Source organism: Columba livia, chromosome 2 (genome assembly GCF_036013475.1).
Source record: "Columba livia isolate bColLiv1 breed racing homer chromosome 2, bColLiv1.pat.W.v2, whole genome shotgun sequence".
Lineage (NCBI taxonomy): Eukaryota > Metazoa > Chordata > Aves > Columbiformes > Columbidae > Columba > Columba livia.
In genome coordinates, this window is record NC_088603.1 from 67,357,205 (window position 1) to 67,380,768 (window position 23,564).

The window sequence follows — 23,564 nt, forward strand, 5'->3', positions numbered from 1 at the left end:
GTATTTTGACACAGCGTGCTGGGGACACAGTTTCTGCTGGGCAGCACAGTTAACACCACAATTTCAAGAGGAAACGTACCTTCAGCATTTTCTTATTTGCTGTGTTTTTGCCACATTCTCTTCTTAGTTGCTCACTCATTGCTTGCAATTCTCTTCCGAAATGGATCATTCTTTCAATAGCCGCTTGGCTGCCACCACACAGCTGACGTCTTAACTGGCTTGAATCTACTTCTGCAAAAATGATATCGTCATCACCACTGCTAACAGAGCTGGCAATAACAATCTACGGATCTAGAGAACCCACTGATTTCACTCAAAAGACATCTGCCTTCCCAGAGAGAAAGTACATTGGGCCAGAGACCTCAGCACAACGTGCTCCTATACTGAGCACTGTTCAGTTGCTCCTTTATAAACACAGAGACTTAGCTAACAGCAAAGGCTGCCCACACACACAGTTTATTTTGCAATGGTTAATTTTTAACTAACTAGATGATAAGCCAAGTTTTACCCTAAAATTTGATGGGAGTTTAAAATGAATAACAACAATTAAGCCCACAGTTCTACTTTTTCAGTTCTTTGCCATTGCACTTCTAAAGAGACACCAAATCCAGAACGGCTAATAGAGGGTAAAAACCACTCAACTTCCCAAACAGCCATGATGGATGTTCCTACAAGATGATCATTTTGACTGTTTGGACTCCTTGTAGAATAAATTATTTTAAAGATCTGGACATTCCAGGCTTCTTTTGTAATCAAGCAGAGCACTACAACAGATTTATTTAATGTTTGCTACAATATTACCCCATAGTAGGGATTTTAAGCGTTATTAATGTAGTTTACGAACAGGACATCAATGCTTGACTTCTCTGAAAGTTCTGCCTTTTTAAAATTTACAACTAAAGCAATCTTAAAAAGAAGCATTTATCCATTCTTTGCCTTATTAAGTTTTGAATCAGACTTTGATTACAAAACCACTCTTCCTTCTGATTTTAACATTGCTACCCAGTGATATATTTTGACCACTACGACAAACAAGGATTTGTAAGTGGCTGCTTTACTTCTTTTTTTGATTAGATGTGAGCATATCACCTGTGGGAAAAAATCTACCTACATAGCTGTATGTACACAGCACTAAGGGGAATATATAAATATTCTGAAAAGCAAAAAAACACCAAACTCCAACTGTGATGTGTAATCAATGTAGGTTGCAGAGCCACATTTCCTTTTTACAAAGGTGAAGCACCCACATGTCTTCAAGCAGTGGTGTTTGCTGCTATCTGCTGCCCAACCTAGGACATCACTTTCCAAAGGCAGAAAACAACTACGATAAAAAAAAACCCCACACACCAATTCTGTGCCCTGTGCAGCTGCTTCATGAGTGTCACAGCAAGCCTCCACAGAGAAGGCTGCAAGAGTGTAAAGAAGCATTTTGTCTTTTCTGTCACAGAGTTGAGGCCTTGTTGTTATCCAGTTTCAAAGCACAATGCAGGGAAACGGCCTGGAAATGTGAATCTGCCCCCTCCAGGGCTGTAACAGAATTGTATTTGCTTTTCAACAGTTAGTTATGTAGTGTTTACCAGCAGAGCTGCATGATTGGCAGCAGCAGCACATGCCCTCAGAACTGTGAAGCATTCACAGGTACCTGTAAGTACTACTGCATTCTGAAAGTTCACCAGCATTGTCCCGAGTTTCATGTTTCACTTAAACTACACTGATGTCTGGTTGAAGCAATTGTTTGAGAATGCAGTTAGCACCACAACTGACAGAGTAAACAGCATCTTGTTATGGTGTGCTGGCAATCAGAAGGCATTTAAATACTCACTTGTCACTAATGACAACAGTTCCAACTGAGTATAAAGCAGGTTAAGTCACACAAAGTTATTTTTTTAGACTGCAACCATGTAAGACAGGCTATTTTTTTGGTGGAAAACATTTGTGGGTTGTTTGTTTGTTGTTGCTTGTTTGTGTGTGTGGTGTGTGTTTGTTGCTTTTGTTTTAACATCTCAGTTCCCAAACATAGCCCTTTTCTTTACCACTTAATATTAGCACTTTGCATTCTTCAATATGAGCGATTTGGAATTTCTACTCTTACTGTCGAGTGCAAAGATGCCATCAGAACCATGAATGGTAAGAGGACCAGGAAAAGAGGGAGAAGCCATCTGCCAACCCTAACGCAGGCGTGCTACACAACAGGATGTTTCTTCTCAAAGGTACTGTCTTAGAAATTGATGTTTCCCCTGTTCTCAAACTGATATTGGACCACCTGAATCAGTGATTATAAGATTCACATCTAATAACAGCAAAACAAACAAAAGAAAAAAAAAAAAGTTAAGATTTGAGCTAATATCCCTAATTTTCAAGTTGGGAAGCATTGCAAGTAAAAACATAACCTTGTTGCCATCACTTAATAAAAATGTAAGAAATATCACTGCAGACCCATTTCTGTGTCACATTCTTCCATTTCGTGATCATGTTTAGAACTACCATTTAGGAAGCCATTGGATGAAGTCTCAGCAACCCCATTGGAGTAGTGATCTGTTTCCATGTCTACATCATTGCTGAAAAGAGAGTAATAAATAAAAGTTTTATGCATATTTAAGTACGTAGGGGTTATCTTCTTCACAACTTCAGCACAATACCTCCTCATCTTGGCTACTGAAAAGCTACTTTTAAATATTACCAAGTTAGACCACAGCTCTTCCTGTAGCAACTGGCAGTGCCAGAGCACCAGTGAAATCTTAAGGCTCTCTCAGCTAACATTAGCATTCAGTAAAATTACATGTGTCTGCCACTATTCCTGAATAAATAGTACAACACTTACTAAAAAGACACCAAAAAGTTCTTACCTTGTTCATGTATCTGTACATATACAGTGCTGGAGAAAATGCATTGAGAAAATACACAATTCCCCCCCCCTTTTTTTTTTAAAAAACACAGTTAACTCAATACAGAGCCTACTTTGAGAATATTGTATTTAGGTAAATAATTATTTCCAAAAAAAAGCCCCGATCTCTCATTTACTGTCGGTAGAATGACAGGGAAACAGAAGAAAAACCCGAAGCAAATACTGAATAAACCAGGACACTGAAGAGATGCTCAGAGCCAGATTCAGAGCGTACAGCTCCTCACCATACTTTGCTTGCAGCAGGTCACGGAAACACTTTTAGAAAACGCCAGCACGGTTTAGGGACTGAGCTTTGCCGGCAGCTACATCCTAGCCCGTTCATCATGGAGAATGACAACCTAAAACCTCTCTCAAAACCAAAAAGATTCAATTTAAAAGTTTAATATCTTGCTTCTAAGCAATGAAAAATACTCAGCTTCCTTTGAGGAAGAAAGCCAAAAGGCCTCTCTGACTGGGCAACACTGCAGCCAAGGAACTGTCTTCCTCCTGTGAAAAATCTGCAAGCTGCCTGGACACTGCCAGGCTTTTTTGGCAGAAGAAATTGCTGACACAAACAAAAATGGCGAAACTAAAAGGTAAATTGTTACTCTTTATTTTTTTCCCCCCAGTCATCACTATCCAACTGGAACAGTCTTTGTTATCGCCACCGCATCACCACATCGTAGTTGGCAATTTTGGGAATCCAGCTTGGGCAGTACAGCTGAATACTGTTGTACTTCACATCAACTTAAGTTCTGCTGCATCTGTGCAACCCAGAGCTTAGTATTTACTGGTTATGAATAACCATATTAACCCTCGTTAATGTAATTCTCCAAATTGAATGTGTTTGCACAAGTGACGGACTGGAGTAGGCAAACAATTCTTGTGTGCGCAACAGAAGGCAGTGCACATTTCATATCACACAGAATCACAGAATGTTAAGGACTGGAAGGGACCTCAAAAGAATATGCGTCTCAATTGTGTTTACTTTGCAGATACTGCAAAGTAAAGAGAGTATTTGGAAAACTTTTCATTACCTACATGCAGCATGCTTAAATCAATGTCAGTGGTTTAAATTAAAATCCCAAGTGCCAGAGAGCTAGTTAATCTTCACAACTTCAAAAGTGACCATAAAGAGCTATAAGAAAGGCAATTTATTTTTGTCCATTGCATTTCTTTAGCCAAACAGGAGAAAAGCATCTATTGAGCTTGAGAAGTTAAAACAAAACCAAAGCACGCTAGAGTGATCACAAGCTGTTGGCCCCTTGCCCTCTTTTAACTGTCCTTGAAAAAAAAAAAAGAATCACACAAAATTCCACTGAATCTCTGGAAAAAAACCAAAGCACATGCACAATACAAGCCTTAATGTAAGTTAGAAGCATCTGAAGTTTATTCACCTGGAATAGCTGTTAACCTGCTGTGATCTTGATACATTTATGTTGTTGAGCTCTGGTACATTCAAGCTGGTGGTCGTGTGTTTATTGTGACAATAAGACTGATGTGCTTTATTTGATATTACTCCATTACTGCAACTACTTTCAAACCCTGTAAGAAAGTTTTAATAATTGTAATCATCTACAAACTTACTTGCAAGTATGGATTTCCAAAAGTCAAATAAGCATAGTTTAACTGTTCCTGGTCAGTAGACAGCAGATTTGCCAAACAAATAAACTTATAAACAAATATTTAGCCTCTGTGTTTCACATATTCAAACCTTTAAAGCTTCTACAGCGCAGAAATTCAGCATTATTTAACAAGTACCAACACATATGTGAGAAGGTTTTTCATTTGTATTTATACACCAGTAAAACAGAAAACTGCATGAGTAGAATAATTTCTTAGAACTGATACATTGTTCCTGAAAGATCTGAAAATCTTTTCTAGGCCACTAATCACTCTGGATGGAAGCAGACATGCATTTTACTAATTCCTAATCACATAATTCTTTCAATAAATGTGCAGTAAAATTCAGCGCTGGAAATACTTTACATGTTGCTACACTTAAATACAACCTCCCTCCTTCCCCATATAATTATTTTAATTGTTACTATTGTGCTCTGCTAAATAAAGTTACACCCTGCTGTGAAATTGTGATGTCTGGCTAAAATGTCATTCTGACCCTTCCAACATAAAATCAAGAAACTACTAGTCCTGAAGAACAAGCAGACAATCTGAGAGCATCTCCACTCACACCCATGACAGCAGAGTCTCGACACAGAGGGAAGAAAAGAGAAGCTGCTGCTTTTCCAAGGGCAGCAGGACTCTGGTGGCCAGGCTGCACTGGCTTCCTGCTCAATGTCAACAAGAAGAATAAAAAGCTTTATCACCACCTAGGTGCTCTCAGAACCGCTTCAACTCTGCAGACTGAAATGTGGCTGCCAGCAGAAAGTCTTTTACATAACTCCACCACCCAGCTCCCGGTATTTCCTATGCAAGAGCAGCTGTTCCAACTATTTCACGAACAGCATAGGAAGTGGATCGTATAGACCACTTAAACTTAGACCATTTAAACCACCTTGCCCAAGCCATAAATTATCATTAAAAGGATAACAGAAATTTGCATCATAACCTTCCACTTCCTGGAAGCAAGCATTTCTTAGTAATCAGTGGCAACCTACTTTGCAAACCCTTAGTAAAACCAAGAGCACATACAAAAAAAAAAAAGATTTTATTCTATTTATACACTTCCCATTTCCCCAGTGACTGAGAATCACATGTTATTAAAACTACACTTTTATACAAAGCATTCAGCATCAATTCTTAATTAAAACAAATTGTTAGTCTGTATTTTTAACTTCTCCCGTTACTTAATTCTACCAAAGAAATCTACATGGTTTGGTATTTCCAAATCTATGTGGTGCATCCTTCACATCAACTTACCAGAAAAGTGTGCGCTGCTCCCTTTGCCTGTTGCCAAATTGTGAATATTCATTCCATGGCTGGGACTCATGCTAGGGCTACTGAATGAGCGTGGGCTAACAGGGTAACTGTCTTGAGATTTTGGACTGTGGCCTCCCAAACACCGCACTTCGCTGTCTGTACCATTCACCATCTCTATAAACTGGCGCACCCTAAACAAAAGGCAAAAAAGTTAAGCTAATAAAACAACTAACACATTTCAATTTACCAATGCTAGCAATGACTTAATTTTAGTGCTAAATAGACAAAAAGTCTGACTCAACAAAATGCTGGATGTTAGTAATCCAATCATTAATGAGCTCTGGAGAGGGAGGAGAACAGGAATCCTACCCTTTGAGGACAGACTTTGGCAATAAGTCCTCAAGGTTTAGAGAACTAAATTGTATTTTCTTGTTTTAACTGTTTTGCTTTATTGGCAGGGGCAAGGTTATTTCCTGAGGATATGCCGTTACGTTGTCCTGTCTGTCATTTCTCTCAAAGTAAATGAGAACATAGTTCTGATCCTCTGGAACAGTAAGCATTAGGTGGCAACTTTTAACATTAAACATTTGCACAGGAAACAGTTTGAAAAGCAAGCTCATATACAAACCTTCTCTTTAGAGGCTGTTGCTCTTTGTCGATTTTACTTTAGATAAGGAGGCTTTGCTACAGACTTTAAGGAAGCTCAGAACTACTGCTTTATGGTTTATGCTTGGATAGCCTCAATAGAACAAGCAAAATTTAGAAAGACACACTGAGGAAAAGATAACATAAGCTGATGTTATTGAGTGAAGCTTTTCACCAAAATATTTGCGTTTTGTGAATTGTGTGGCAAGTCTGCAGTACTAGCACATGAATTCTGTTCAGCACTTGAGCATGACAGACTTCAAACACATTCCAAGTTACTTAACTGAACATAAAAATTGAAGTGCTTTGTTCTTATAGGAGATAACAGGGTTTTTTTCCGCATTCAAACACTACAACGTGATACAAAATTCTGGAGGATCAGTGTGGCTGGCAATTAAAAATGCCAGAACAAAGGTGACTATTGTGTGCCTGGGAAGCCAAGAGAACTCTTTGGGATTATGGAATTTCCACAGTAGTAGCCAGAGGTTTCAAGTGAAGTGACAGGGAGTGAAACAGCTCATTTAAACTGGTCTTTAAAGTCAGTCACCCACTTGGAGGAGGAGACAAACTCTTAACTTTCTTGAATATGACACTGTATCAGTTTACATTTTAAGTTTTACTTGACACCCAATTTGAATAAAATTGATTTGAAAAACTACAAAACTTAGTTCCAGAGAACAAGTCTACAGTGAGATGTGAAATATGCTGCAAAACAAGACCTTGATGACAAAATCTAGTTAAACATGTAGCAAATAATACAGCATAAAAACGTGAACTATATACATTTTCTAAAAAATGCTGCTTAACTTTGTTTAAAATTCTGTGAAAGCTTTAAATGAGTAACTGTCTTGTCTCAGAAGGTACTGTGTCATCTATAAACACACATCTGTATAATTTGAAGACTCACTTTAATGCAAATAAGAGATTAGGATTTCTTTCTAGTAAACTTGGATACAACTGTTGTGTTGTTTCAATGGCTTCTCCCATTCTTCCTGCTAAAACCAATTTCTGAATTCCTGTTCACCAAAAAACAAATAAGAGATTAGGATTTTTTTCTAGTAAACTTGGATACAGCTGTTATGTTGTTTTCAATGGGTTCTCCATTCATCCTGCCAAAAGCAATTTCTGAATTTCTGTTCACCAAAACCAACATCAGTTAAATGAACAGCTTACAGATGAATACATGTAAATTAATGCTTAAAAGACACTGCAACTATCAATCAGCAAGATTTTTTTCCTCTCAGAAAAAACTTTGTAAAGAAAGATCACGCTTCCATAAAAAGTTCAATAGAAAAATGTAAGAACTGCACTCTACCTACATATATCTAAATGAGTACTCAATATTTTTATTTATTGCCAACGTACAATCACCTTGTACTCAGATTGCTCATTTAGAGGTAGATTAAGATTGCAGGCACTCTTCTGCAATTTATTTCTCATTTTTGTACCTTTATAAATAAGCACATACCAAACTATCATCACCCAAGAACATCCAAATTGCATCCCACCTCCCACACGTTCAATTTTGACTAAGCAGAAGAAAATTTAGGTGCTCTTATTTACAACACATACTTCCTGCCAGGTTACAGTTGACTACATCTTTCCACAACAGTCTGTGCTTTATTGGTGCTTCTGTTGCGGTAACCTGGCACAAGCTGCAAACAGCCCAACAAATGGGTCATTTTTCAAGCAGAGCAGTTTCCCTGTGTGGTGTTTCATGCAGTCACACAAACACTTGTGTTCATACAGCAGCGATTTAAATGAACAGGGAAGGCACAGTTTAACCAGGCTACCAAGCAGCACTGCCACAGCGAGTTAGAACTGAACTGCTGTTAGTTTTCCTTGTCCTCTTCCCCCTCACATCTGTAAGCAGGAAAACTCAAATTTGATTTACCTTATAAAGCATTCTCTAAACTCTACCCCTCTTCACAGTGGAGATAAATGTCTAATTGTTTGTGAAGACTAAGTTTTATATTCCTGTTTGTGACTGACCATTAGCTCTCACAAACGAGATATTACCTACATTTGTTTAAGACAGACCAAAATTTCCCATTCAAGAGAAAGCAACAGGTGATTTCCACATTCCGCTACATCAAACAAGTTCCAAAGCGTTAGTGCAGAAGTTCATCTTAACCAGCTGTTCTTACATACATAACTTTACATGACAGCAAAGAACTATATTAGGGAATAGTGCTGAAAGGAAATTCTACAAAGATGCTTAAGAGAAAGTTTCATGTAATATTTAAGGGAGGAAAAAGAGGATGTAACATGCTTTCCAAGGCTTACTTTGTCTATTTTTAATGGAAGCTAATTCTTCTAGCACAGTCTGGTCTGTGGATCTGGCGAATGCCTCTGCTGTTGCACAGTATCCATGGTGAACTAAGTAAGATGACACCATTCTAAAAACAAACAAAAACACAACCCAGAAACACTCATCAAATACAAGTAAGAAACCAAGAACTTATTGAATGTAAACCCCCCTTTTATTAAATAAAGGGACTTAGAGGAAATTAAAGAATTCTACTTGAAAGTCATAAATTTCTGTACAAGTCAGACAAAAGCGATTCAACTTGGGAATCAGTGTCTTCTTCAAAACACTGCACAGAAAAAAACAACTAAAAATACTTGTATTATTTTATTATGAATTTTCATAAAAATGATTCATCATTCAAACGTAGGCTCATTGACAACACTACCTGCTACTAAGTTTCTCTTATTGCTCATTACATACACTGAAGTGAAATTTCTGCACACTAAGTTTTTGTTTTCACTAAAGAAATACAAAATCCAAAGCTGCAACCACCATTTTTCCAAGTGAGACAATTAACGAGCCACAACTTAACCTGGCATGCTGAAAGGCTGAGAACACAAAGGGGAATTTCCAGAGCTCAAAGTATTAAAAACTGCCCATTACAGCCACAGCAATTTTTCTAAACTCCTCAACAAACATTAGAAAGGTCAAATTGGAATGGAAGACTTACACTCATCATTATAAACTCTTAATTAAGTAATAATGTGGACAACTCTTTCCCCAAACATCTATTCACGCTCAATTTTATACATATTTATCAAACTTATGTCAACAAATTTGTATTAGTTTTTAATACTATCTGTAATTTTTTGCACAAGTCAATGGTTACAATATTTAAAAACCTCTGAAATAATGCAATTATTAACATCTTTTTAAAATGAACAATATTCAAAAATCTTACTTCTGAATCATTGTTTGCCACTCTCCTTCACGATCTCCTATTGGAAATCTGTCAATCTGTGCTTGAATTTTGGTTCTCCATTCTCTCATATAGTCTTCAATGTCAAATACAAATGGGTGTTGTCCAAAATTAGCATCCACAACCTCTCCTGGTGTTTGAAGCCCTACTGTGGGATACAAGTTTGGCTGCAAGAAATTTTTTAATTAGTTTTTTTCTGCTTTTTCTGAAGTCCCGACTTTTTTTTCTCATCTCTGTTTTATCCCCAATGCTACTAGTAGTGTGAACCAGCAAATAACTCCCGGACAGATGATCCAGAGGTAAAGCAATTTCTACCAATCCAGCAATACAATGACTGATTATTTTTCATTCCCAGTGGTCATAATTCTTTTCATTTTGAAATAAGAAAGCCTTACTGATCATTCCTTTCTATTCGGAAAAATGCACTTTTAAAACTGTGCTAAACTTTACAACTTTTTGATTCCAATTTTACAAGATATTCAATACCAATTTTTAAATGATTTTTAAACACCAGGATTAAAGTTTCTTTTAAGAAGAGAACAAAAATTAAACTTACAAAGTGAGTCATTTTCCTTTTGGGGTGAAATACTTAAAACATCGCTGAATTTTAGTGGTAAGAACTGACAGGATAGAGAACTCATTAGCCTCAAAGTCCAAGTGTAGCGCCTAAAAAGAACTGTAACAGTGCATTGAAGTTCTCATGAATTCCTGGACTTGTATCTAGAAAAAGACTTTAAAGCATTTATTGTTGTCTCTGTTTTATTTTCTGCTTAGAGATTAGGTCTCCATGCAAATCTGAAATATGCCAAATATGAGAAAAATAATATCTGCCTATTGGGATTAAAGTAACTTTCTTAAACGTACCTAGCATCTCAGCAATGGCAGTGCAATCCGTTGGGGTTTTGGGTGGGTAGAGTTTTGTTGTTGTTGTTTGTGGGGTTTTGTTTGTTTTTAATTTATAAATACACCTACATCATATTTACACTGCAATCAATGGTCATACGGTATAATGGTATGCTGATCTATGGAAGTATATGCTAAATAAATTAAAGGAATCAAAAAGAAGTTATCAACATGGAGGTCAGTAGGAACACTGAGGCCTGGTGAAATGAAAGCAAAATACTCTGGTTGTTTAAATCATGCCCAAGTGGATCGTGCCCTTCTCTCCCCCCACTCCCCTCTTTTTTTTAAAATAAAGACTGCTCATAGCGTCACCTAGTCTAGACTAATCAAGTCTCAAATCTGTTCATGAGATCAAAACAATTGATTCTAATGAGGAGGGGTCCAGCTTTAAATTTCAAATGACAGTGTCAGTTCTCCTGTGCTGTCACCGTGTGCTCGCAGGCAGCCCTACTGGCACCTCACACATTCAGAACAGCATTAGGGGCTTCCTACACAAAGTACCCAACCCTGTGGTGGGGCTGGGTTACCAACTTCATTTTTCCTTAATATCTGTCCTTGCCTGCTAAGGCCATATCAAATGAAGTAGCTGGCCAGATGGAAATGCATCACACACTGCACCCTAACCCAATTAGATCAGAAATGAAGTGGATGAGGGGAAAAAAAAAAAGCAAACAACAAATAAGTGCAGTATCATGCCTGTACCAGTAGCATAGGAAACACATTTATAACAATTTTACGGAAAGTTCAATTTAATTGACCAAAAAGCTTCAAGGATTAACATACCTGCAGCTTTCTTTTAAAAAAGAAAATATTATGATACCTTTGATCTTATGAACAATACAGATAAAGATTTTGAAAATCAGGCATCAAGCATGAGTTACAGTGACCACGTCTTAAGTAGCTGGCCTTTCTAAAAATGACACACAACTGTGTACATACATGTGTACTCACATGCACAATGCTGGTGTTTAAGGTAGCTTTGACTTTGTATACAAGGCCCGTATGTTTCAAAGAAAGTATGTAATAACTACCGGTATATATTATTTTCTGCTAAACTTGCATTAGAACGCCTCAACGTTAAGATCCTGAAAAGGAAAACTGTGAGGACTTTTTGATTCAAGTCATCACTGCAATGATGATGAGAAATATCTTTATATCAAATTGGTTAATAAGATTATAATTCTTAAGGTAAATGCAAGCTACATTTGAAACATCTGTTTAACACACATGAAAGCTGTTTGAAAATGCACTTATCTTACCGGTAAATCTGTGAAAGCGATGCCTGTAACGAAGAGAAAAATCAAGATTAATTTCCACATGTCTGGGTTCTAGCCTCACTTTTTCAAGTGTATCATTATATATTCAGAAAACTCACCCAAATAATCTCAAAAATATTAAGTATGGTGACATCCATAATGCTTAGGTACAACTAATGCACTTGAGTAACAAAGGGAAATATTTGGCAAAAAGTAATTTTTATTCTATTTGCCCTCAATTTTTCAAAATGGGACTTAAGATTTAGCAAACATCATACAGATATGCAGATTAAAAAGTATGAAAATTCTGGCTATAAATTAACAGGAAGAGTAAGAATATATGAAGATATTTTTTATTTGCATGTCTTAATTCTGACATGCCAAGATTTAACAGTGTCTTTTCTTGTTTGTTATTACTTTACTTTATTAGTTGGCATTCTCTTTACATGAGCATCATGTGCCTCTAATAGTCCAAACCAGTCTGGTAAATGCTTCACTCTAATCTCCACCAAGGTGCTTTGTTTTGGTTTTCAAACAGTAGCTTAATAGCTTGTTATATAATCACAAGCATCCAGCTACCCATAAGACCAAGGCAGTGATTTTGATGTCTCAGGATTAGAGAAAAATCTGACCTGTATACACTTCAGGAACTTCAACCCATTATTTGGCTGGAGCAGGGGGAAGCTTCGAGTTAAAAAATAAATATCAGGAAATCTCCTGACAGACAAATGGTAACAGCATTTCATAATTTCCTTTATTTTTGCAAGTATTTATTCATTTTTTCTTTTAAGTGCATAATGATTTGAATCCACTTATCCTTTCAAACTCTTATTTGTTTTGTATTTCTGCCTTTTCAAATTTAAGATGAAAACAAAGCTTTTTAACTTTTTGCCCTAAATTCCACCTGTGCTTTCCATCTCCGCTCTTCACCAAGATTGCAAATCTCAAGAGCATCTGGATTCCTTACTCAGACTTTTGACACAAAGGAATGTCATATAGAGTGAATCTCAAAGCTATAATTTTATTTATTACCTGTTCACACCCTAACTTACTTCTAAGATATTACAACTTTCTCTGTTTAGCACAGTTTGACCTATAACTCAACCTCTTCCAAAATAACCATGGCAGTAGGCAAGACAGATAAATGATGGCTGAGTGACATTAGGCATTAGGGTTATTTCTAAGGTTTGGGGTTTTTTGTTTTGGGTTTTTTGTGTGTGTTTTTTTGTTTGGTTGGTTTATTTGTTGGGGGGGGGGGGTGTTGCATTGGGTTTTTATGTGTGTGTGGGTTTTTCTTTTTTTTTTGGGGGGGGGGAGGTGGGGTGGGGTGTGTGTTTGTTTTGTTTGTTGTTTTTTCAGCCCACGATTTAACACTTGCATGAACAATTGCTTAGTCCTTTTTGTAGCATCAAATCTGAGGCTGAGCCAGAGATTTTCAATACTCCAGTACATCTGTGGCCCAGAAAAGAAACACAAATGTCCTCCAAGTCACGATTGTATAGGAATTCTGGAACAACCAGCAGCAGCAACTCAGCACAACAGCCAAGACTTCTAATTTCTTCTTCCCCTAAACACAGAATCAATTTTCCTCTGTCAGAAATCCAAGCTAGCAAAGCCCCCGACAGCAGAACAGTTGTCAGGTTTCCTTCTGAAATCCATGAAGCGTTTGTCAGACTCTGTCTATGATAAATCACATTTTACTAGCCTCTCCTCACCTATGACATTCTGTTCTCTTTACACAGATTTTAATCGCTTGGAGTGTTGTTTCACAGTTGACCTAATCCAGTCTGCTTTAAGACTTTAAGAAAGTGAAAGTTCTGCTCCTCTCTTAGGTCTTCCAAGCATGTGACCATAAGGGCAGTCAGAAAACCAGTGTCTCTTCGGTTGATCAACAATCTGATCCAATTTACCCGCAAGCACACTGTTACTAATTCCAAAGAGGGAATATCACAACATCACCCTTCTCAGCCTTAACCCAGTTAAAGATTAGGGTAAACACAACATAAGCCTGTTATCTTCCTGTTTGATGTATGCCATGAAACAGGGCCAAAAGAAACAACTACACAGTGCACGGTTTAAGTGTCCCACTGTCACAGGTGTCAAAGTATTAAGTCTAGGTGCATAGACTCATTCAATTCAGAAGAAACATTAAATCATGACAGAACAGAATCACAGAAGTGACTACTTGTAATCAACCTCTGGAGGCACCTAAGCCCTGCTCTGAGTAGAGGGGCAGGACAACTCCAAAGTTTGGTCTGTTTGCTCAGGGCCTGAGAAAACAGACAGTCCTATTCTGAGACAAGGAGAAGAATTTAAACCATGTCCTTCCCCTTACTGCCTTCCAAACCCTCCTCATGTTTGGCAATGTGAGAAAATAGAACAGACACTTCAAGAGTCCCTATCTCAATGGCCTCTTATTTCATTTCAAGCTAGCCTCTCTTTTCCTTATCACATTTCTACCCAAGACAAAAACATTATTTTTTCTTTCTGAGCTTTATCCCTTGAAACTTCCTACTCCCCTCAGCACAATTCCGAGATCTCTCCCCAAGCCCTTGCTCTCTCCTGAATTCATCTTCCTGCATTAAGATATTTTTCTTCTTTCTTTACGCTCTGTATCTTAATTAATGTGTTAAATTGCATTAAGTAACTGAATTATTACATGTATTGCATCAAAAATTTTAACTCTACCCCTCCTGCCATCTTCAAACTCAAAAATAGTCTTGCAGTGTTGCATAATGCTAAAATTTACCACAAGGATTTAATGGACTTAATTTTAACACAACTTGTATAATTCATAGTTTAAGCCTAACTATGCATGACTCCAGCCTGGGAGTCCAAAAGACACTGCTCTCCAACGTATGTCCTAAATATTGCCCCTATGATGTAAGGTTTTAGTGAAGGCTAGGTGTCCCTCATATGGTAGCAATGAATTTTAGCTACATCCACTCTTAATTTCTCTAGTTCTCTTCTGTCTATTACCTTATGTTATAAACATTAAGTATTATTTGTGGACTTAGTAGCAAAGTTCACTAATGCCAGTCCTGTGGAATGAGATGCTATGAAAAATCCTTCCAAATTCACAAAGAATGTTAGTGCAAGTGGTGCACAAGAAATTAATCTTCCCAATCCTTTAATTAATTCATAGATTATGAGACTGTCCAAAGGATTTCAAACACTTTGCTCCTGACATGAATAGTTTCAGATTTAAAACAGACTTACAGACATAAAGTTATCATTAAAGATAACATTTCTCCATACCCAAGCTGTGGCCATTCTTTGTGTAGAAGCAGGTATTATTGATAAGGTTGACACAACAACCAATGACATCACCCGTAGTAAATGTTGGACCGTAGGGTTGTCCAGTTCCAGAAGAACAAAATGAATGTCCATCATCTCCATGGTAACCATACGAATGTTTATCCCAACCTAGAGAACAAAAGCATTTGCAATTAATTAGTTTCCTTTTTTATGAAATAATGGAAAGACTATGCAAAGTTAGTATATTCTGACCAGGTTAATACAATTAATTACCATGCCCAGCTTTCTGATAGCTAAGATTTCTTATCTAACTAACAAATCTGTTTCATTTTAAAAATAACAACTTCTTTTATCAAAATGGCTAAACAGGTAATTCCATTTGTAGTACATAACAGGCAACACAAATTCAAGTAACACATTTTTCTCTTTAAGTGAACATGCAAAATTATTGACATCCAAAATATGATGAGCTACGATGCTGAAATTTGAAAAGCTACATGCAGATCTGACATGTCCCAATAAACCAGCGAAGATTCTCCTGTTCTCGCTATCATCTTGCAACACTATTGCTACCATATGTCATAATCAAATTCTTCCTGGCTAAAACCCAAATACGCATCTCTGGGGAAACACATTTCTGCTCCTGATTATTCTCAATGACTATGCAGCAGCAACCAGTCTCTGCAAAACAGAACCTCCAGCCTATAGTGTCACTAGCTTTGCTGCCCCTAAAAATAAATTTTTTTAAAAGTATCACAACAGGTGAAAGTCAGCCAGCAGGCAGGCAAATCATTATGTATGCAGAGTGCTAATTCTGCAGGTGAAGCAGCTGTAGAACCAGTTAAGAAGCTTCATGTTTTTACAATACAATTAAATTAACAGCAAGCAATTTTAGTCTGAACTCATTTAAAAATACCTGTCCACACACTCTGCAATTCAATACTAAACAAAAATACACAGAAAAGGAGTAAACTTTCAGGCACCACAAAATCTTCATAACAGATCTATTAAATGTATATTCAAAAGAATATAAATAATGATCTTTTAACACAAATTGCCAAATTTCATGTATATGTATGTGCACATTCTGACTCTAGGAATTTATACTGATAACTCAAATTATTTTTAAACACTAAAAGGTTGTGGATTTATTCTCCTCCTTTCTGACTGCTGCAGAACAGGTTCATTTGAAATTATCTTCCATATGTAGGCCCTTAATCTGTATAACCGCCACATTAAGCATCTCTCAGTAAATTAACCCAAATTCCTGCAGTTACATTGATTAGGAGTATCTTTGATAATTATTTGCAATGCATCCTAAATCACACTCAAAGTAAACCTAATGCCACCCACTAATAATCCATCACCCTTAGCTGGGCTCACAGTGTAACCTGTACTTGCTGTCATCATAAGGATCTCTACCAGGACATTTGGGTGAGAAAGCAGCAATGCAAAAGAAAGAAAATACGTAGGTCAATGGAACAGCCAAAACTTAAAATTATGCTACACATCCTTGTTATTAAGGTTGGAAAGGTAACAGTATGGAAACTGACAGTAGGAGAGCTCGCTCCACGTCTGACAGTAAGATTTTGACATGGTAGCTCTTCTTTATTGCTAGAAATTCAGTTTACAGATCAAGGAAATCTACTACTTCATTTTTATCAGGTAACATGATGAAAATTTTAAAATGTATTTGTTTGCTAAATGTATCTGCAAAACATTATAAATAACACTAAAAGTTGAGGGAAGTAGTACAGGAGCAAATGTACCATAAAACAATTAACAGAAGGCTTTTTGTCGCAAGTTTTACATAATTCAGGTAACAGATACAACACACAGATGTCATCCTACACACTTTTTTGCTTACCAGAACCTTCCCATCAATGTCAAGCATATTTTAAAAACACAATTAACCAATGGAAGCAATTTACCAAATGTAATAAATATTGAAACATACCTGGTAGTCTGTTCATGTTCACACCCTGTGCCGAAAGTCCAATTCCCATGTAACTGTAAAAAAGAAAGAACAAAAGAAAAATATATCCGTCTCTTACAAAAGTGCATATATATGTGAGATATTGCCAAGAAACACTGTGCTGATTAATCATACACCAATTAAGCTGCTGAGAGGTCATTTAATACTGGCACAACAGCAAGGGAACTGAAAAGTAATTCCTGATATACAGTGTATATAGACAGATTCTGTCCATGTAGGAAGTAAGGACAGCATTATTCTCTTTTAGGCATTCTGAGTTATTAGTTGAGAACACTGCTATTAGCCATAAATTTTGAAGCATGAATGAAGAAAGCCAAAGGCCATGCCTTATTTTGAAAGTAAGGCTAAAGCTATACACGTACCCCTTTCATCACCTTCAATGTACATTATCATGTTTGCAGACAAACAGAAATGAGTAATTTTACCAAATACATGCAAAACCATGCACTATTTCAGCAGCAAAATGCTGAAATAACACAAAAAGATCACAATAAAACATTAGGCCTGGATCATGGAGGAGAATGCCAGCCTGAGAAATTTACCACCAATGTTACCTAGCTGTTGGCAAACTTAAGAGGGAAAACATTTTTGCTGTGCTGACCAGCAATCTCGAGTCTGAAAAAGTTATGGCTAGGTCAATAAAGTCCCAAAGTCAGCTTCACTAAGGTAATTTTTATAAAGCCAGTGTCCATTAAAATTGCTAACAATTTAACAGCGAATACTGTAAAGCTGATGTTAATAGTCTCCCTCCCAAATGACACTATTTGACATTAGTAAAATCAGTTTTACTTCTGTTTCTTAAGCAAAAGCCATGTCATGACTGAGACTGCAGGAAACAAAAAAACCCCAAAAAAACAGCACAATGGGAACCTAGGCTTTCACTCTTCCCCCCCACACCCCCAAAAATCCCCAAATGGCATCAATTAAAAGCAAGCATCCAAAAAAAAAAAAAATCAGCTAAACCTAACATTTCCTAGTTTAGCAAAACATGCAAAGAATTTTCACACTAGTTAAATAAGTTAACAAAGTTATCCTGAAATAATTAATAAGCTGCATGAAAACAATAAATCACCTATGCCAATTTGGACATTTTTTAAGGCAACAAACATGACCTCTGTATTCCCATCTCACAAAATGCAAATTTAAAGCAACTATTCTACTAGGAAGTACAGGTTTGTCTGCTTTTTAAAATACATTTAATATAGAAGGAAACTGAGCAAGTGATATGCTTAACTATGTAGCAGGCTTTGTTTTTTCTACTGATCACTTCCAACAGTTACCTTAATAATTTCTATGTTTAATATTTACAAAGTCCTTCTCTGATAATTTCTAAGGTATGATACCCGTCATAGTCTCCCTCCAAACATACCAAGAACATGAAATCAAACCTCAGAAACATATAAAGCAGATACTACATTTGGAGATACTGAAGAGCTGAAGCCAAAGGCAACAAACAGAAGGATTAGTCTTTGCTGCATTGCTAATTATATTACTGAGGCACCACTGCAGCAGAGTCAACAAAACAATTATAAATTAAAACAACAAGTGCAAACCCCTTGATTTTGTGTTAAACAATAAAAGCAAAATTATTATAAGCATAGTCTGGAGTTTGATGCATGAAGGATTCTCTTGTAAAGACTGAAAATACGTTATTGTAAAGTCTCCTGTTAAGGAGAATTTATTAAAGAAAGGAAATTTAATTCTTAAAATAATTTAAAATAACTTAATGGACTCCAATGACTGCAAAAAGCCTTTCAATATGAGTCATGTTAAAAGCCCCTTCACCCCAGTCAAAATTTCATTTCAGTAGTCTTACAGAAACAAGATTGGGGTTACAGAAAAATGTAAAATGCTAGATAGAAAATCATTATCTAGGTAACATTTTGGTACTGCCTACTTTTTTCCCCCTCACATATCCTGTCTTCTGGGCCTTCTTTTTAACTCAGTAACAATTGTAAATGCAGACTTGCTGTATTTAATACAGCTGGAAACAAGGATTCTTTACCCACTGGCAATGACTAGAAGGCACTAGGCACTGACATCATCTCAGTAAGGAGACAGATGTTCAACAGTATATATTTTTACCCTGGGATTCACTTAAAACTACTTGGAATGTTAACACCATTTCATCAAGGAGATGTGGTATTAATAGCAATGCAAGTAAAGTTAGATTAAAACATTTCAAATAATTAACACATTTATTATAGACATCTTTCAAAAGTAGAAAGGAATGGCTACAATTTATAGTTTGGAAGTGAGTGAAATTACAGGGTCATCAATTAAGTTAATTTATTATTTGCTATAGTTGATGGATAGCTTATCTCATGTTCAATTAGATATAGTACACTATAAATTGAGGGGGGAAACAGTGTTATGACAGAGAAGCTTTAGATGCTCTAAAATTCATCAACAGGAGTTGTATTTTTCCAAACTACTAGATGTTAACTTTTTTTTCCTCCCCGGCACCTGTAAGCCTCACAGGCATAAATCCACTTTTTTTGTTTGTTTTTTAAAGAAGCTTAGCCTGTATTTAGGTCCAGAGTCACTGTCTGCAAAAAGACTTGCTTCAGTGGGAGGAATTACATAAATTGTCCTCCTGTTTTCTTCTTTAAGGTTCACATATCACGCGTCTCAGAATCAGGAGAAAAACACTGGCAGAGCTATACATTTAAGGTTTTCTTAAGTCCATGATAGAAACGCAGGACAGTACAAGAAGCGGACAACATCAGCACCCAGGTGCAATGCAGGTCTGGGCTGTTTTCAGTCAGTTCATGATACATTTCCTGCTGTCTTGTCACATGGACAGGTTTGGGCTGGGAGACAGCCACAGACGAGAAGAACAGGTCCATTTAGACTGTGTCACACAGTAACAGCAGCCCTGGGGAAATAGAGGTGTCAACACAAGGAAGCAGCACGCTCCCTTTGACATGTAGCACCTTCCAAAAACGGACGTGACACAGCGTGGCGTGAGAGACCGGAGAGGGTGAATAATGGTGTGGTTCTGATGCCACCTCCCTCCTCACTTCCCTCTCTACCTGTGGACAGAGGGTGCCTCCAGCCACGAACATCCCTGGCTGCTGCAGTGGGAAGATCACTCACCAGAGCAAATGGAAGTGGCCTGGGACACTCTGAATTAAGAAGCCTCTCTTGGAGCATTTCAGTCCCAGCGGCTGGGATTCATCACCTCATTAAAGTGATCAAGTCTTACAGGAGCTCACAAAGTTACAAATAGAGTGTAAACCCACTCATGGAATACATGAAATCAATGCATGAAAGACTGAAATAAAAGACTATGCCTGAAAACCAATTTCAAATGTAGCCAAATTAGTATTAAAGACCAAGAAAGCAAGCACATCTTACAATTTGAAATGAAAAATTAAGAGTATGTATTTATTCTTTTTTCCAGTTCATTGAAGATATAGATTACCATTTCAATGTCTCAGCATATCTTCTAGTTTATATTTCACAACTGCAAGTCATATAGAAGTTTTTAGGAATACTACAAAACTAGAGTTTAAAGTTTGCTGAAGAGTCAACTTTTTGCCACAAAGCAAAAGAAAGGTCAGTGTCAAAAATACAGACACTATGACACCTGTTTTTTTCCACTAACACACACTGAAAAGCCTAGGCTCCTCTGTAGTGAAATGTGTAACAAGCAAGCTCACAAAAACTATTTTCTTCTCGAGTGTAGTTCCAGTAAAAGAGTTAAATCCACATTTTTGCTAGAGCTTGAAGTTTCTACTTGGATGCCTGAATAGACTAACCGTGAGAAATTTAAAAAAAAAGCAGCACCACGTAGAAGGAAAAAATAGCAATAGGAGGTGCTACAGAACTGGAGACTGCTAAAACATACGGAAAGAGGAAAAAAAACAAGCAAGCAGTTAATATAAAAGATTCACAATTGTGATTTTTATTTGAAACTGCTCCGTTAGATCTTTTAGCCACTGTTTTGAAGATGTATGGAAGATCTCTCAATATGGAAGCTGATAATCAGAATTCAGGTTAATTATATTTTATCCCACCCACTCCATGAAGAGGAACAGAATCTCAAAAACTATACAAAATCACAGATACCCCAGAAAGCTTACTAGTGGTTAAAGATAAATTTAAGTACTAAATAGCCACTTATCTAGTTAAAAAAAAAAAAAAAATCCATACCGTATTTGTAAAGGCAAGTAAAATAATTCAGCATAGCTTTAAGTAATGAAAAAAATTAATACCCTCCCTAATACAGAGATTTCACTAGCAAAGGGTTGTCTGCAGAGAGGTAAATTCCTTCTGACTTTCACCATGCCTACATGTTCTATTAACGACAGTATAACCTGGGGAACTGCTACACCATGCTGTGAAATCCAGTCTAGTTTGGTGATCAGGAAAGTAAATAATCAACCTGGTACCTTATCACCTGCCCGCCATATACTTAAAAAAGCAACTTCAACCCTACAGCATTAAAATGTAAATTACCATAATATCTGTAAGAAACCCAAGTCCAAGAACTAACAGATCTTTACACCTAGAAATAACACAACTGAAAACATCCTGATGCTTCTAATGCGTTGACTACTAAGAAAAGTAAAACTGGCACTGAGAAGAGGAGTCTAGAGAACAGGTGCAGCGTGTTTTACTATCAAGTTTGTATGTCAGAAAAGGCTGTAAGAAGAAAAAACTGCAACAGTATAAATTTTAAGACATGATCTTCTAAAGGACCTTCACAACTGACTGACTTGCAAGGATGTAAAAAGTTTGAATAATGTTCTCCTATAGTTTTCTACACTGTCTTCACTGACACTATGCTATAATGCCAGAAATACAGTACACTAGGAAGGCATCTAAATTTCATCTTTAATATAGTTACCCTGCATTAAAATTTTGTAGGAATATGCTAATCCAAGATTCTTATTGTCTGCACAATCACAATAAGAAATGAGCTGTTAAATTTTTCTCTATTTAAATGTTTCAAAATATGCCATAGACAGTTTGAGTCTTTCATTCCAAATTGAAAACAAGTTTAATTTTATGGAATGTTTCCAAGGAAACAGTATTTTGAACATGATAAACCCAGGTTTCAGATTAATCCAGTTCTACATGGAGAAAGAAAAAAAGTCAGGCAGTCATCCTGCATAGTGCTTGAAACTGTTATTCCTGTAACATTTTGCTTATGATTCCTGCAATGTTGCTAAAAAGACTCCCATCTACTGACATCCCTCTCACTTTCTGAGGTTGCACAATTTCTGCCTCATGACATTTCTCCATAAGCTCTAAAGCTTTTTTGGGGACCATAGTGTCAGAAAAGAACAGTTGAATAGGCAATAATGTTTAGTTGCTGTTCACTTCTGTCAAATGTCTGGTGTCCTATACTCAGGTAAAAACTGCAACAGTTTAAGAAAATATACCCTTGCTGATTCATACTGCAATCTTGCAGCTGCAGCAATTCAAATGAAGGTAATAAGGCAAGAAAGCCACTTCAGACTTAATCAGATTCTACCCTATGCACAAGTACTCTGCTAATAATGCCACAAGACATAGGTAAACAGAGACTGAGTGAAGTTTGCATGTTGTCGTAACAAACACCTGCTATTGTAACAAATAACTGCTGAGGACATATCAACACTATAAAAATAGGTCTTAAGACTCCACAAAGCTTTTACATTAGATTAGTAGTGCACAAAACACATACAAACAAACCTGCAACTGATTATATTCTATGTTTTGATTTATATTTGTTGTAAACAAGAACTTACTGCAACAGAAGCAATTTGTAATTAAAAAAAAGGATATGGTTTCTGTTTAGAGTTAACACATATGTGCTCTGGAAGACAACAGAGCATTTGTATTTCACAAATATCACTCAAATGCACTACCATAGCTCAGGCACAAGTGTCATGAAAACTCAAACTAAATCCTCCTGGTATTTGTTTGTTTTGTACAGTTTTTCCTTTTTGATTTCTTCACCCACTTCATCAAATACACAACATGTACTACAATATACTGCCAAAACAACAGGTGACTGATTCTATGGTCAGTGTTAAAAACCAGCCATAATCCAACAGGTGTCCAAAGCCTTATTAACACTGCTTTACCAAAAGCATGCTGATTGCCTGCACAAGTTGCTGTAGTAAGATTTTATTTCAGTGCAGAAGATTTAGCAGAACTTACACATACAATATATAGCATTCCCTGAAGATCTACATCAGTATAACCACACTACAGACTAAACAACCATGCTCACAGAAGTGTAAACTAAGCGCTATCTGCTAAAAGACCAAAATCCTCTCTAAACTTAGCATTCATTTTTTCTTCTAGATGGCTTACCACTTCCAAGACTTGTTTTCATTCTCCTTAAAAAAAAAAAAGGCACATCTGCTGAGAGGATTTTGCATTTTAAGCATACATCCTCTGAATCTGTGCTCAAAGTAGTAAAGACTTTCTAGAAGTAAAAGGCATTACTACAATTTCCCCATTGCTAGCAATTGTATTTACAAATCAATAAGATAAAGAATGGACAGAAATTC

General features: G+C 36.7%; 1 protein-coding gene across 5 annotated transcripts in view; it reads right to left on the reverse strand.

The window, feature by feature from the left end:
- Positions 1–23,564, reverse strand: part of RANBP9 (RAN binding protein 9) — a 39,718-nt gene that overhangs the window by 2,089 nt on the left and 14,065 nt on the right. Inside the window, exons 3-12 of one of the 5 annotated variants that reach the window (XR_010470237.1) lie at positions 17,014–17,066; positions 15,057–15,224; positions 11,802–11,824; positions 9,622–9,806; positions 8,696–8,808; positions 7,317–7,425; positions 5,765–5,955; positions 4,282–4,429; positions 2,391–2,558; positions 80–231 (exon numbers count right to left, since the gene is read on the reverse strand). Coding sequence is in view for 4 of the 5 variants with exons in the window: in XM_065052323.1 (XP_064908395.1) it covers positions 80–231; positions 2,437–2,558; positions 4,282–4,429; positions 5,765–5,955; positions 7,317–7,425; positions 8,696–8,808; positions 9,622–9,806; positions 11,802–11,824; positions 15,057–15,224; positions 17,014–17,066 (1,264 nt within the window). In the remaining variant the exon portion in view is untranslated. The remainder of the gene's footprint in view (positions 1–79; positions 232–2,390; positions 2,559–4,281; positions 4,430–5,764; positions 5,956–7,316; positions 7,426–8,695; positions 8,809–9,621; positions 9,807–11,801; positions 11,825–15,056; positions 15,225–17,013; positions 17,067–23,564) is intronic. The other 4 variants (XM_065052326.1, XM_065052324.1, XM_065052325.1 and 1 more) reach the window with 4 other exon arrangements.